General features: G+C 44.3%; 1 protein-coding gene across 1 annotated transcript in view; it reads right to left on the bottom strand.

Moving 5' to 3' along the window:
- ndl (serine protease nudel) overlaps window positions 1-16,488 on the bottom strand; it is a 277,009-nt gene that overhangs the window by 204,110 nt on the left and 56,411 nt on the right. Inside the window, exons 10-11 of the mRNA XM_068376910.1 lie at window positions 14,973-15,091; window positions 2,956-3,080 (exon numbers count right to left, since the gene is read on the bottom strand). Of these exons, the coding sequence (XP_068233011.1) occupies window positions 2,956-3,080; window positions 14,973-15,091 (244 nt within the window). The remainder of the gene's footprint in view (window positions 1-2,955; window positions 3,081-14,972; window positions 15,092-16,488) is intronic.

Genomic DNA, 16,488 nt, shown 5'->3' with positions numbered 1-16,488 from the left:
ACCACCTTTCCTTCTCGTACATCTCATAACCTTACTCTTACCCACATTAACTCTCAACTTCCTTCTCTCACACACCCTTCCAAATTCTGTCACTAGTCGGTCAAGCTTCTCTTCTGTGTCTGCTACCAGTACAGTATCATCCGCAAACAACAACTGATTTACCTCCCATTCATGATCATTCTCGCCTACCAGTTTTAATCCTCGTCCAAGCACTCGAGCATTCACCTCTCTCACCACTCCAACATACAAGTTAAACAACCACGGCGACATCATACATCCCTGTCTCAGCCCCACTCTCACCGGAAACCAATCGCTCACTTCATTTCCTATTCTAACACATGCTTTACTACCTTTGTAGAAACTTTTCACTGCTTGCAACAACCTTCCACCAACTCCATATAACCTCATCACATTCCACATTGCTTCCCTATTAACTATCATATGCTTCCTCCAGATCCATAAACGCAACATACACCTCCTTACCTTTTGCTAAATATTTCTCACATATCTGCCTAACTGTAAAAATCTGATTCATACAACCCCTACCTCTTCTAAAACCACCCTGTACTTCCAAGATTGCATTCTCTGTTTTATCCTTAATCCTATTAATCAGTACTCTACCATACACTTTTCCAACTACACTCAACAAACTAATACCTCTTGAATTACAACACTCATGCAGATCTCCCTTACCCTTATATAGTGGTACAATACATGCACAGACCCAATCTACTGGTACCATTGACAACACAAAACACACATTAAACAATCTCACTAACCATTCAAGTACAGTCACACCCCCTTCCTTCAACATCTCAGCTTTCACACCATCCATACCAGATGCTTTTCCTACTCTCGTTTCATCTAGTGCTCTCATCACTTCCTCTATTGTAATCTCTCTCTCATTTTCATCTCCCATCACTGGCACCTCAACACCTGGAACAGCAATTATATCTGCCTCCCTATCATCCTCAACATTCAGCAAACTTTCAAAATATTCCGCCCACCCTTTCCTTGCCTCCTCTCCTTTTAACAACCTTCCATTTCCATCTTTCACTGTCTCTTCAATTCTTGCGCCGGCCTTCCTTACTCTCTTCACTTCTTTCCAAAACTACTACTTATTCTCTTCATATGACTGACCCAGTCCCTGACCCCACCTCAGGTCAGCTGCCCTCTTTGCCTCACGTACCTTGCGCTTTACTTCCACCTTTTTCTCTCTATATTTTTCATACTTCTCTATACTATTACTCTGCAGCCATTCTTCAAAAGCCCTCTTTTTCTCTTCCACTTTTACCTTCACTCCTTCATTCCACCATTCACTGCCCTTCCTCATGCTGCCTCCAACAACCTTCTTGCCACATACATCACTTGGAATCCCAACAAAATTTTCTTTTGCTAACTTCCACTCCTCCTCTAAATTACCAGTTTCTCTTACTCTCACCTCGTCATATGCCATTTTCAACCTTTCCTGATATTTACTTTTTACCCCCGGTTTTATTAGCTCTTCAACCCTCACTAGCTCCCTTTAACATCCACCCACTCTATTCCCCCACTCTTTTGCTACAACTAATTTTCCTTCCACCAAAAAATGATCAGACATACCGTTAGCCATACCCCTAAACACGTGCACGTCTTTCAATCTTCCAAACATTCTTTTAGTTATCAACACATAATCCATTAATGCCCTTTCTACTACTATTCCATTTGCCACTCTTACCCATGTATACTTATTTTTATCTTTCTTTTTAAAAAAGCTAGCACTTATTACCACCTCTTGTTCAAAACACATATCTACCAGTCTCTCACCACTCTCATTTTCACCTGGTACGCCATACTTCCCAATGACACCTTCTACCTCTCCAGCGCCCACTCTAGCATTTAAGTCACCCATAACAACTACATAATTCCTTCTACCCAGTCCTTCTACACACCTAGTTAATTCACTCCAGAACTCATTCCGCTCTTCTTCACTTTTCTCACTACCTGGCCCATACGCACTGACAAACGCCCAACATTCCCTACCCAACCTAACCCTTACCCACATTAACCTAGATGATATCTCCTTCCATTCCACTACTTTACCTGTCATCCATTCACTCAGCAATAAAGCCACACCCTCTCTTGCTCTTCCCCTTTCAATCCCAGACACTCTACCAGACATTTCACCAAACATCACTTCACCCTTTCCTTTCATCTTTGTCTCACACAAGGCCAATACATCCATCCTTCTACTTCTAAACATACTTCCAATATCACATCTTTTACTCTCTATCATACTACATCCACGCACATTCAAACACCCCAAAACTAGAGTGCAGGGAGCAGTCACTCTCCCCCCAGCTCCATCTCTTTGATGATGTCTCACAGGAATTTCAATTCAGGAGAGGGGGTTCCCAGCCCCCTCGTCCCGTCCCTTTTAGTCGCCTCTTACGACACGCAGGGATAACGTTGGCGCTATTCTAATTGTTTTATGCCCCCGCGGCCACAGGGGGCATAACTGTATGACTGTATAATGAATATGCAATATTCAATATAGAAAAAAAATATAAGAGAAAAAAATAGTTGTCTACAATACATCTGCACATCCAATTAGCATTCATTCCAAGATTATTCTTCATTTGCACATCACTAAACCTTGGTCCACTACTCCCACTTTGCAACCCTTGCAAACTACTAAATCAGATGGCAGATGATCTGCAATGGGAGCCATTGCAGAGATCAGAATAAACTGAGTTTTTTTTTAATAATAGAAAAGATAATTTAATTCTTTTAGTATATATGAAGTTTCTGAGCTTTTGATTTAACAGCTACATTATGTATTTCATAAGAATGACAAATCAAAATTTAATCTCTAAATGCACAATTTGGTCTTGCATACACCTTCAGTATCCACAATATTTATGTTACATGTACAAAAAGTAATGCTAAGGCAGTGAAAACTGTCACTAAACTTACCTTCCCATCACACACCCTATTCAATGCTAAACATGTTCCTAATGAATGCCGGCATTCTGACCCTTTACACGATCTGCGAGGTCCTTTGCTTTCTGGTGGAAGATTTGCTGGGTTCTTCATACGATCTGCAGGAAAAAAAAAAATTCAATGAAATTACTGGTACTATTTCTGTACTCGCCTGGCTTTGTTCTTTTAGCTGGTTAAATGTCAGCGACCACCTAAAACTAAAAATTTTCCTTTTTCCATACCTTGTAATTGACCTACCACTTTTTAGTATTGAGATCCTATGATGGAGTATGGGAACTCTGCCATGGGGGTAGATTAAATCCCTTTATTTTTCGGTTTCAATGTCTAAACTAATTCAACATTGTCATTGACTTGCTAGTCCAGGAGGAATAAGTGTGCATGTATAGCCTATGCACACGAGTTGTACAGTATATTAGTAAATCTATCATCAATATTCTGTTCATCCCCACAAGCTTCACCTGGCATTTATATTGCTCTTCTCAATGAGAGTGGTGGGATAGTTAAAGATAATATTCAGGATATGCATAGCCCATCCTGAGTACATTACCTAAAATTACTACAGAATCCTTTCCCTAAAAACTTTAATACAGTAGTTGCATATAACTTGAAAAAGCTAAAACAATTATACAAAGTAATTTAAAAAGCTGATAATTCCTTTCAGAAAAATAACGTATTACCCATGACCTTGAAATATTCTATGGATGATAATACTGTATACATTAACCTACCTGCACATTAAAACTTACATCTCTAGCTACCACAGAACCAAAATGCCCAGAAATTCTTTCAAGGAATCCAAAATTAAATAATCCTTATAAAAAACTTCAAGAAGCCAACAGGCTGTATCTCTTGAAAATAGGGTTGGATCTTGCAGTATTAGATTTACTTTTCTTGGGGCAATTTTTCATTATAGGGAATGTTTGAAGGTTTGAAGGCCACTCATAAATGGTAGAAGCAAGGAACAATGACATTGCATTCCATTTACCAAGCAGGACCATGCCCTTGAGACTGACCATACATCATATGATCTGTGCCCAAGCCCCCTCTCCACCCAAGCTAGGACCAGAGAAGGCCAAACCCTCCCATCCTTAGCTCACATGGATGGTAAGGTTGCAAACACTAAAGGAACTAATGAGTGAGCAGGACTAACCACTGTCTGGCCATCACCAGACAGACTTTACCAATCAGACCATAACTATACCCTATGAAATGGCCAGGAACACACTTTACTAGTGAGATGACGGCCTCATGAAAGTGTCCTTGCATGGCAAGGGCCAGACTGGTGTTCGAACTAGTTAGTTCCTTTCGTTGTTGCAATCTCACCACCTTGTGAGCTAAGGATGGGAGGTTTGGGGGAGCCTATAGGTCTGTCTGCTGAGTCATCGTAAGCCACTGCCTGGCTCTCCTTGGTCCTAGCTTGGGTGGATAGGGGGCCTGGGTGTTAATCATTTGTATATATGGTCAGTCTCTAGGGCATTGTCCTGCTTGATAGAGCAATGTCACTGTCCCTTGCTTCTCCCATTCATTAACGGCTCTTAAACCTTTAAACTTGGTAATTGTGCGCAAAAATGTTGCCAGGCTGAGACAACTATAAATCGCCATTTTTGAAGACTTGTGTCTTCAAACATCTAAAACTAACAATACTGTATAATAATAAAACAAACAGTATATGATTGGAAAGTACATTCATTTTCTTTGGTTTCTACATTCAACATGTAACAATATAAATTTGCGTGGGAATGACTAACAAAAAAAAAAAAATGTTACCCCTTAATCGACACTAACAGTCATTCTAGTAAACAAAAAAATGGTAAGAAAATTAGTGTTAGAACAGGCAATCCAACTAGTCTTTCTGTTAGGAGAGACCCTATGGTAGTTTCAGGATATCTTTGGGAACTTTGAAGCCACTTACAGGCACAACTTCATTTGAAAAAGACAGTAAGAAGAATGACGTTCAGAAATAATTTGTATTTTTTCTTTGCTAATACAAACTTGAGTTATCTATTTGGATTATCTTTCGGCAAAGCTGGAAGGTAGCCATTAGACTTGAAAGTGCAAGCTGGCAACCCTTCCTAAGTGCTTGAGCAGGTAGGCTAGGGGTGACCCAGCCACCTCTATATATACTCTCATAGCTGTGAGCTACATCACTTTTGATCGCAGGCAGGACTTCTTGGGTACAGGTGATGGCGGGCCAATTTATATAAGTAACTAGGTTTGTATTAGTTAGGAAAATATACAAATTTTATTAGAATTTGTCATTTGTTCCCAAACTTACAAACCTCCAGTGATTTATTTGGATGACTCACTCTCAGGTGGGTGGAAGTCCTAGATCTGGTATGGTCATTAAACCCAGTTTTACCTAGTACAGTAAATGACGATGGTCTAGGGAAAACCAACACCTCACTAAAATATACAAAGTGTGTATGATAGCACCCCGAACAATTCAGTGTTACGGGAGTTTGTAGTCTTGTATAAACATTGAGTTTATATATACGAAAAACAATGTTTCGAATTGCTTACCTTGCAGAAAGCAATGGGGACGTGGGCAGTATATAAATTTATGACATACTAGTCTACACAAGGTTAATGATAATTACCAGCAAAGGTTGAAGCCAGCTTGCAGAGGAACCCGTAGTGCCGTACCCCAAGGGAGGGGAAGATGAAGAAAAAAGCCAGACACTTATTCATCATAGTCTTAACCCAGTTAACTAATGCCCTCAACCAACTGCTACTTGTCCATTAAGGAGCCTTTAGTATTCTTAAACCACTTGTTGAGCAGCCACCACAGGACTGATAGTTAAAGTATGTAGTCTCCTGTGGGTCACGTCTCAAGTAATGGCCTGTGATAGTTGTTTGTCTCCTCCACACGCCCGCTTACAGTACTTGCAACATGTATAAGTTGCGTTTAAATGTCAAGGATGCACTAATTCCCCTGACATCATGGGCTCTTGGGTCGTTGAGCCGGAGGAGGATCAGGAGCCAAGGCTCTTTCAATCACCTGGCAAATCCAGGAGACTGTTTTTAGGGATCCCCCACTTTATTTTCCCTGAGCTAACAAAAAGAGGAGTTAGTTGGGGCCATGTTGCTGCAGTATATTCAAGATAGTATTTCAAACTCCTCACTGGGCAAAGTAGCAGCTGATCTGGGTCACTGGCTACAAATCAGACACTTGATCTGAAAGGGATCGAATCTATGGTCCAGTACCCCCGGATTTTGAGTCTTAGCAATGAACTTGAGGATGAAGCAGAGTGTCACTTCCACCCATCCCCTTAAATGGCCAATGTCATACGAGAGGCCATAAAGTTCACAAACTCTCTTTGCCGAGGCTAAAGCGGGCAGGAACGTAGTCTTCAAAGTGAGGTTTCGGTCAGTTGCATGGCATAATGGTACGTAGGAAGGTTCTTTTAAGGATCTTGAGACGCAAACGATCCAAGAAGGAGGCCTAATCTCTGAAGGCGAGAGATTGCATAACACTGTACGAGTAAAGAAAGCTCCAACAAAAAGAAAATTTCAACTCCTTTCAGCATAAAGGCGAGGCTCAAGGCCAAGCGATAGCCTTTCACTGCTGATAATGAAAGCAGCTTTTCCTCCCGAAGGTATACAAGGAAATCCACAATTACTTGTATAGTGGCATCAAGGGGAGAGAGATTCCTTTCACGACACCAACCACAGAAGACTCCTTTTTGCCTGGTAGACAAGGGCCGAGGACTTGTGCAAGCAGCCAAATATTCTTCCGCAACTTGTCGTGTAAAGCCCTTCTGGGAGAGGAGACACTGGATAGTCTCCACGCATAAAGTTGAAGCAACTGCACTATTCTGCGAAAGATGTATGAATGATGTTCGCGTGTGGTCGAGTAGATCTGGTCGTGGAGGGAGTTCTCTTGGTAGATCTACTAGATGTTGCAGGTGGTCCAAAAACCACTCTACGTGATACCATAGCGGAGCTACAAGGGTCATCATTAGATCTTCGGATGCTCTGGTCTTGTTGAGCAGTCTTCTCATCAGACAGAATGGGGGAAAGGCATACACGAAGTTGTCCCACCATTGTTGAAATGCCCCTTGCCATATGCCTGAGGGTCCGGGACTGGAGAACAGTTGGGAACTCCACAAAGTGAGGACTCTGTTGGCTATTCGACGATTCAAAAGACCATTCGGACCCTACTATCCAAACCCCTCTCCTAGATTGTCCGAGCGCACATTCCTCTTGCCGGGAATGACTAGCTGCTAGACACACCAAATGATGTTCTGACCATGTGAGGATCTTTACTGCAAGATGGCATAGTCTGCAAAATGGTACCGCCTTGTTTGTTTATGTAAGCCACTACTGTGATGTCGCTCATCAACACCACAGTGACCTGCCAGCAACTGTTGGAACTGATGAAGAGCTAGGTATGCTGATCTCGTCTCTAGATTTGTGTGCTGGTACCTTTCTAACTGACCAAAGGCCTGAAATTGTGATGCAGCAATTGAGCCCCCGACCCTTCTTTGGATGCATCTGAGAAGAGCATCAAATCCGGAGGAGGGACGAGCAGATCCTGACCCCTTAGAAGGTTTTCGTCTGCCATCCACCAATACAAGTCAGACACCTGATCCTGAATTATTGGAACTTGTGTCCGGTGGATACAAGTGTTGGTTCCACACTGACATTAGCTGCCATTGCAGGGAACATATCCTGAGGCGGCCATTTGGATCCAGACGAATGAAAGAGGTTAGATGACCTAGCAGACTATCAACAAGAGGCCGGAAGGACTTCTTTTCTCTTTTCAGAGGAAGGGTGAAGCTACTTCTCTCAGTCTGTGTACTCTTGTCCGATGGGAAGACTTCCTGTTGGACGGTGTATTATCATACCGAGGTATACCAGCCTTAGAGAAGGTTGCAGTGATGACATTTATCAGGACCCCCCAGATCCTGACAAAACCCAAGAAGCATGTCCTGGTGACGAAGAGTCTGCAAGGATTAGCCAGTCATCCAGATATCCGAGGAGACTAATGCCATTCCCGTGACCCCAAGATGACACTAGGGTGAACACTGGTAAATACCCGAGGAGCTGTCACAAGACCAAACCATAGAACCTTGAACTTGGATACTTCCTTGAAGACTGATGGAGGATCTGGAAGTATGCATTCTTTAGATCCAATAAGCATATACATTCCCTTGGTCGAACCGCTTGAATGACCGTGTCTGCTGTCTCCATTTTGAACAGTCTGTTGCACAAACTTTTTCTGAGGGGAGAGATCGATAACCGGTCTCCAGCCTTCAGTTGCAGTCTTCACCGGAAAAATTTAACAGTAGAAGCCTGGGGACCCTTCCGCGACTTCTTGGAGAACACCCTTCTACAGCATGGTCTGAACTTTGGCCCTGAGGGCCAGCACCTTTGAGGATCCCTTCGCATAGAAGCTTGGATGCATTGGATCCCGAGTCAGGAGGGAGATTGAATGAACAGGATGCGACACACTAGAACGATCACTTCAACCATCCAGGGATCTGCCCCATGGAACTGCCACCTCTGCCCGAGGCACTGCAGGCATCCTCCCACAGGTGTTAGGTGAAGAGAAATGCCAGTCCTAGTGGGAGTGAACACCTCGGCCACTTCCCTTTCCTCTCTTCTTAACTCTGAAGGACTTGGTCCCTTTCTGGCCTTTGGATTGATCGATTGATTTGAAGTTCTCTGGCATCCTGACATTGAAGGTCATCGACGCCGATATCGTTCATTATAAATAAAGATTAAATGAATATTAAATTAAAACCAGAAAAGCAATTATGTTATAAAAGTTAAATAACATTGAAGAAGAGCTGCTGATACAAATCTAAAAAGGCCACTAGCATTGTACGACATGTCCAAGGATCTTGGCAAGGATAAACCTGCCACCCTCAACCCAAGCCTCAAACATATCTTTCTTTCTGTGCTATAAGTGGGGCATTCAGTCAATAAATGCCTCACTGTCATGGATACTAAACAGTTATTGCAATATGGTTTGTGTTGGCCGGCCAGACAGCAGAAACTCGTGTCATCTGAGTGTGACCAATGAGGAGACGACATAGTCGTCGCCCATTTTCGGGGCATCCCATTATATCTCCAAGGGGATATAACAGTGGCAATTTCTCTCATCTTATTTTTGGTTAAACTATCCCAATGCTGTTGCCAATTGCTATAAATAAAATTCTTAATTGCCGGTAGAAAATCATTACAAAGAATGGGATACCTTCTTGGTAGCAACTCGGCTGCAGCACACTATCAGTAAATCTGCCTCTTAATTTCCAGACACTTACATGTGCCGGAACCCAGCAAAATCGAACTGTTATAACTTTTAGGCCACTAATTAAAAGCCACTCAAATCTTTAAAACTAAAGGGTTACTAGAATTAAAACCTTCTAAAGCTTGAAGTCCACTTCTTGAAACACTAAATGATGAAATTGCCTCCTCTTTTAATGCCATTTTCTCAATAGCGGTTAGTATGCCATATAATTCAGCAGTAAATATGAAAGATATTGGAGGAAGTGCACTTCTACAGTTAAAAGAACTACTATATAATTGCCTCCTCTTTTAATGCTATTTTCTCGATAGCGTTTAGTATGCCATATAATTCAGCAGTAAATATGAAAGATATTGGAGGAAGTGCACTTCTGATGGAAAAACCTTTAGTAATCTGGTGTCTATGATCATGCCCAAGTATACCAGTTTTTGAGGGAAGAAGGGATGACATTTATCAGATCCCCAGATCCTGACAAAACTTTAGTAGCCTGCCTCGGTGCTGAAGATGGGTAGCCAACAAGTATTCTAGAATCAGCCAGTCATCTATATCCCTTATGGGACAAATGCCAATTCTGTGAGCCCCAGATGATACTAGGGCAAACACTATCATAAATACCTGGGGTGCTGTGGAAAGGCTGAAGCGCAGAACCTTTGGTATTGTCTCTGGAGATACTCCCTTGAAGACTGGTGGATTGGGATCTGAAGTATGCATCTGAGATCCAGTGTGCACACGAAGTCCTGTGGCCTTACTACTTGTATGACCGTGTCTGCCGTCTCTATCCTGAACAAAGTCAGAAGGACAAACTTGTTCAGAGCCAAGAGATCGACGACTAGTCTCCAGCCTCCAGACGCTTTTTTCACAAAAGTTGACTGAAGAAGCCTCGGGAACTGTCTAGGACCACTCGGAGAGTGACCTTCTCCAGTATGGTCAGGAGTTATGCCCGGAGGGCCAGCTCTTTTGCGGCTCCCTTCACGTAAGAGCTCTATGGAACTGGATCCCAAGTCAGTGGAGGGATAGATTGAACAGGAAGTCAAACACATCACGGAGGCTATCCACAGATCGGCCCTATGCTGCAGCCACTTTGCCAGCAGCATTGCAGGGATCCCCCTCACCAGTGAGCAGGCGAGAAGATTGGGGCCCTCAGAGGGAGCAGCCTCTGCTACTCCCCTTACCACCTTTCCCTCCTCTGGAGGGTTTGGAACCCTTCGGGTCTTTGGTAGGAAAGGACTGCTTGACACTTTCTTCGAGAACGTTGCCATCCTACTGGTCGAAGGTTTAGTGGATTACAGCTTTTTTCTGTTAAGTGGTAGAGCCTTCCTATGGGCCTGGATGTCAAGGCCCTGTGGAGAAGGAGTCCTTAGTGGACTTCCTTCACTGCTCAGCCACATTATCAATCTCTTCCGGCTTGAAGAGGGCTGTACCGTCAAGGGTCGAGTTCCTGAGTTTAGCAATCTCAGCCTTGGGAACCCGTCTGTGGAACCTTTCAATCACAGCATCTCACCTCTTGAGAATCACATTTGCCCACAGGCTGACAACCTGACGCGAAAGGAACTCCAAGGTTTGAGTTTCTGATAAGAGAGGGGTCTCCATGGACCTTGTGGACTCCTTGGACCAACACTCAGGTGTCACAAGGAGGCCCACTGACCCCAACCACAGATCCAGCCTTGAAGCAGCCTTCATGGCATACTTTGCCACCTTCTCTAGGTTCAGGATCTCAGACCCAGATAAATAGGCCAAAGCCCTGAAAGCCTCTTCATAAGGATGCCTCTAGAGGGCCTCTATAGATAGATCTATAGCCAAACCTGAAGGAACTCATCCGTAACCTCATAGTATCTTCTCAGCTGGGTGAAGGGAGGCAGGAGTAGTTTAGAGCACAAGAATGCTCAAAAGTGAGCTAGAAGAGCCAGTGATATGGGATACCACCACTTTTCTGGCTGCTGTTAAAGCCTTAGACCAGGGCAAGGCCTTCACGAGACGCCGTCTCAGGGTTAAGACGACCCATTTAAGGCCCTTATACAGGGTAGGTCAGAAAGCGTACTCTTTTCTCTCAGCTTCAGAAAGGAAACTTAGGGCTAGCAGCCCAGGGAGATGGTCCTTATCAGTCCAAATCATGATTCCCTTACTAGCCCTCACCCGAAAGAGCCTGGGGTGGGTCAAGGTCGTCAACTAGAGGGATGTTGCCCGACACTACTGCTACTGAAAAAGATCTAGCAGGAAATCTGCTCGAGGCTTTGTTCTTAGGAAGTCTTGGCATCCTAGACTCTCTGCAAGACAGCAGGTATTCCTCCAGTATTAAAGGTGGTCTGGAAGGTGGCTGCCGTTCCACACCGATCTGAACCTCTCTTGCAGAGGTTGCTCTTCCTTCAAAGGTGGTCTGGGGAGAGGGCGTGGTTCTGGTGGCACATCTTACAATCGGCGAGGGCCTAAGTTAGGGACTAGCAAAATCTCCCTAGGAGATCCATGTCCTTTCTCGAGCATAGATGAAGGTGGTCTGCATAGGGAGGATTGTTTTAGCATCATCCTCTTTCGTATCATCAGGACCAGTATAAATTCCAGGCGAGAGCCTGCTGCATCCCGTACGGCACCCATGCAGCTCCACGTGGTCTTTCGATGGGCAAGAGAACCATGGGGGGGGACAGAGTCCATGATAGACTGATCTAGGCTCCGTAGAGAGAACAGGAGAGGGAACCCGACTTCTCCACGGGATACCTCGATGTAAAGGCCTCCATCGACTTCTGCTTAGATGGCTGTGATAAGGGCACAGACCTTGTGCTCACTGTGTTGAGTCAACCCTGCCTGCCTGACTACTTTGACCAAGTTGTCAAACCAAGATGGTTGTTTCCCAACAGCCTACAGGTACACCTTAGGGAACGCTGCCTCAGTTCCTAAAACCGAGGGGGAGAAGGTTGCCTACCTTCATCAATCTGCCTCGGCATCTGAAGATCCTCTTGGGTGATCTTCCTGGAGCAATCTAGAGAAATAGGAACACCGGCGAACTTGTTCGGTGTTCCCTAAACCCTTCGGGGAAATTAATGGGACTTCCACCTATTATTGGCAACTTAACATCAAGTGAAGGCTGCTCCCCTGCTGCTGTAGCTTCCCTGCTGGATTGGCGGAGTTTTGGACCCTCTTTACCCGTGGGAGCTCGTGAAGTGCACAATGCACGTGAAAGACCGAGGATCGAATATGGAAACTTATTTCATACGCGGCATGAGCGATTCATGCGCGAGAGGTGGATTACGTGGTAGAGAGGGTAGGGCAGGTCTCAAGGGAAAAGACGCACACGCGCAGGCGGGCAAAGACGCGCAGGCGGGCAAAGACGCGCAGGCGGGCAAAGACGCGCAGGCGGGCAAAGACGCGCAGGCGGGCAAAGACGCGCAGGCGGGCAAAGACGCGCAGGCGGGCAAAGACGCGCAGGCTGGCAAAGACGCGCAGGCTGGCAAAGACGCGCAGGCTGGCAAAGACGCGCAGGCTGGCAAAGACGCGCAGGCTGGCAAAGACGCGCAGGCTGGCAAAGACGCGCAGGCTGGCAAAGACGCGCAGGCTGGCAAAGACGCGCAGGCTGGCAAAGACGCGCAGGCTGGCAAAGACGTGCAACACGCAGGAACGAGGAGATGGCGAGCGAAGCGCTAGCAAGTTATGGACAGAAAGAGTTTTGGGTCGGCGAGGGACGCGCAGGAGAGTGATGAGTCAGCGAGTGACTAGTTGGCAAGAAACGTCTTGGCAGTTGGCGAGTGATTGTCAGGCATGCGGTGAGGTGTAGATCTACAAGCAGGTGAATGACACATCAGTTAGCAGGAGAACGTCTCGCTGGAAAATGACAAGATGGTGAGTAGTGTCCAGGCGAGAGGCAACACGAAGGGTAGTGCGCCAGAGAGCGCAGGGTAGGAAAGCGTCATCTGATAGGAAATTGTCTAGGAGGGTGATATGGTGAACGGCTCGCTGGAAGGCTGCATGCTGGGGAACAGCGAGCTGGTGGAGACAGTAATTACAAAGAGAAGCGTGTACACTTACCGGGCCCAGCAGGAAGAGTGACTATCCTCAGAAGGCGAACGATGATCAACAGAGCATCAGTCACGAGGTGAAGAGTGACTATCACGAGAATTTGAGTGACTAGCACAAGCCAGCTAGTGACGATAGTCAATCTTCCTAAATGGAGCGCTGCTTGAGGGAGGGCGAGGCAGAAGGTTTAGGTGCATGCAGAGGACTACAGTCCCTGGAGGATTAAGAGATACGAAGTTGGTGTGAGGACTCATCTGCAAGGTAGTCGATGGAGAGGCGAGCAGGAATGCAGGTCTCGTTAGTGCACATTACTAGTAGGATGGAGAGAAGGCTTGAGATGGGCCTCGCAGACAGCTAGTACTTAAACAGGAAACAGGACTTCTACTTCAAGAAAACCAGGAGGAGGACCCTTCTGGGCCCCACGCTGCAGAAGTTCAAGGAGGACCTCCTTGGAAGGAGGACCGGCCACACCCAGCGACTGCCAAACCTGGAACACAAACAGTGAGGAGGACTTTCCCGAGGGCAAGAGCAAAACTGCTTCGCTAGGGGAAGCAGCAACATCCCCGGATTGCCAAGATTGCCCTGGAGTAAGCTGGTCTATCCTCCTACTCAACTGCCCGTTGAAGAGTCCGAGCAAGAAGGTGCTTCGGGAAGAAATTAGGGTTTCAGATATGTCCAAGGCTTCTTCGCCCAAGAGGAAGACCCTGAAGGCAAAGAATCTCTTAAGACTACTTCTACCAGCACCCAAACCTCTCCCACTGGGAGGTAGACCACTGCCTATACTCATGGGAGAAACCCAATCGTAAAGACGTGCTCTACATGTTGGGCACGAGTGGGGATTGGTCTCTAAAGAGGACATGACTGCCACAAGAGCGACCTTCAGGTCCTAGGCAGGTCTGCATGTGGACGCAAAAGACGAAACACACCAGAAAAGAAAGATTACAATGGCCAAGTCTTTTTGAGATCAGAGAGCAGACATCCATTCTCCTTAAGTAAAAAGAACAAAAAGGTGACCGATTCACTGGTGTGAGTGAGAGGGGTAAACGGCATCCCCTGCTACAGAGCAGTTTGGGTGGTTACCACCTCGCTTAAAAGTCTTCATGGCTAGTCTTCCAGCTTTGTCGAAGGATAATCGCTAACAAATAGTGTAAGTTTTGTAGTGTGTAGAGTGTCGAAACAAAGTAGAGAAGGTGAGAATGGGTACGCAAAATTAATTCGCAGTTAGAGTGGATATGAACGTGTTGTAGTGGTTTGGCCAAGTAGAGAGGATGGAAAATGGCTGTCTGCTGAAGGAGGAGATGAATGCAAGAGTTGATGGGAGAAGTACAAGAGGAAGGCCAATGTTTGGGTGGATGGACAGACTGAAAAAAAACTTAGGTGACAGGAGGATGGATGCCCGAGAAAAGAGCATGCTAGAAATAGTAATGAATGGCAAGAGGGACGTAGCGGCAGTAGGGGAGTCAGCAAATGAAGCTTCCATTTGTGGTGGATAACAAGGGAGGGCAAAATGTGGCACCCTAGCAGTACCAACCAAACTCAGCCGAGTCCCTCGTCAGGCTGGTAGAACTAATGAAAAAAATCCCCGTTGGTTTTTTATGTCTGCTACCTCCCAAAACTGGAGGAAGTGCCATAGTAGATTGGTAGATTAAAGGACGATGGTTTGTACTAGAATAGAAACAACAATTCATGTCCATATATTACAGTGGCTGCTAACAATGTTTTAATTAAAACTTACTAATGGTACCATAAATCCAGTCACTGTAATACGTCATTCTGCTATAAACTCCGGGAGAGTTGGGACGTGCACAACCAGAACCAAATGATACTGCTCCAGCTTGGACCCATATATCTCCTCTAAAATTAAAGCAAAGCTAATGTTACAGACTAGCAGCAGCAAGACTTAGGAATATTAGTACTGTTGATTTATTTAGTCCTTTGTATTATAGAAATCAGATAATCAGAAATATTTAAAACTAAACAGATCCCCAGAGTACAAAATTTATTCCATTGTTGTGGTATGCAAAAGAAACTAGGGGTTAACTATAAATCAATATAAACACCAGTGAAAAAATGTTAGGAAGTTTTAAACACACATTACTGTAGTTCATGTGAAATTTGATAATATAAAAGGCATTATAATATTGTAAATAGCCTATAACTTGCTCTCTCAAGTTATAAAATCAAAGAATGGAATTTAATTATTTCATAAGTTTTAATAGATTGCCAAGTTGAAATGTCTATTTCTATAAGAAAGCTCTTTAAAGATAAAATGAAATACTAGATATGTTAAACTATCATGTTTTCATTTCAGTAAGAAAAAAATTCTTTAATATCTGAAGTCACAGGGTTGGAGTGTGTTTGGCAGATTTTAATTTGCTTCTGAAAGATTATATAGTTAACAGTTTCTGGTACTGTACTAGTTTATATCTTTTTGTCAACTTTGCAATACATAATTTTGATAAATAGTAATACGTCAACCCTGGATTGGTGAATCTGCAGACTTAATACAATATAAAAACTAAGTGGGAATCAAAAGTGCTATGCAATCTAAAGGTTAGACAATAATAATTTAAACACACTTGATTGGCCACGTGTTCTATGGACTAATATTATGATAAAGGTGCAAATAATTTCTTTCATACAATAAATCTAAATTTTTTATATTATGGTTTTAAACTTGTGTATATCAGTAAGTTACTGTATCTCCGTATAAAAGTAAAATGTAGCCGACTCCCAAACACTAATAAAACAAAAGCAAATTTCTGGGTCGACCTGTGACGGCCGGTGAAAAGTCCTTCTATCTACCTTTTCTGATATAAATCTTCCAAATATACCAGAGAAAAATAAAAGCATGGAATGCAGAGGTTACTACCCTCGCGCGAGCACCTCGTAAGTGTCGTGTCTACATCGGGGGCGTGTGAAAACCACTATTCACAGGCTGTCTTCCATTTAGATAACTCCTTCATCAAAGGGAAGGGCCGTAACAAAGACCCCAGAAACCACACTTGCACCACGCCACCGCCACCTACACGAACACCCTCCAGGTCATCCTTCTGTTTTGGACTTGCCCGCAAACTTGATATTTTTTGCCCAGTGTTTTCTCGAAGTGTTTGTCGTTAATTCAACATGACTGAGACGTTGCTACTTCACCTTTACCAATGTTAAGTACCATAGTTTGTTTTGACAGTTTATTGCAGTACCGGGCATTTGTTCTGTTTCCAGTATTGTGGAATTTAGTTTTGGAAGCGATT

Source organism: Palaemon carinicauda, chromosome 7 (genome assembly GCF_036898095.1).
Source record: "Palaemon carinicauda isolate YSFRI2023 chromosome 7, ASM3689809v2, whole genome shotgun sequence".
NCBI classification, from domain to species: domain Eukaryota; kingdom Metazoa; phylum Arthropoda; class Malacostraca; order Decapoda; family Palaemonidae; genus Palaemon; species Palaemon carinicauda.
The sequence above is the reverse complement of the archived record's forward strand: the minus strand, read 5'-3'. Positions and strand labels throughout refer to the sequence as shown.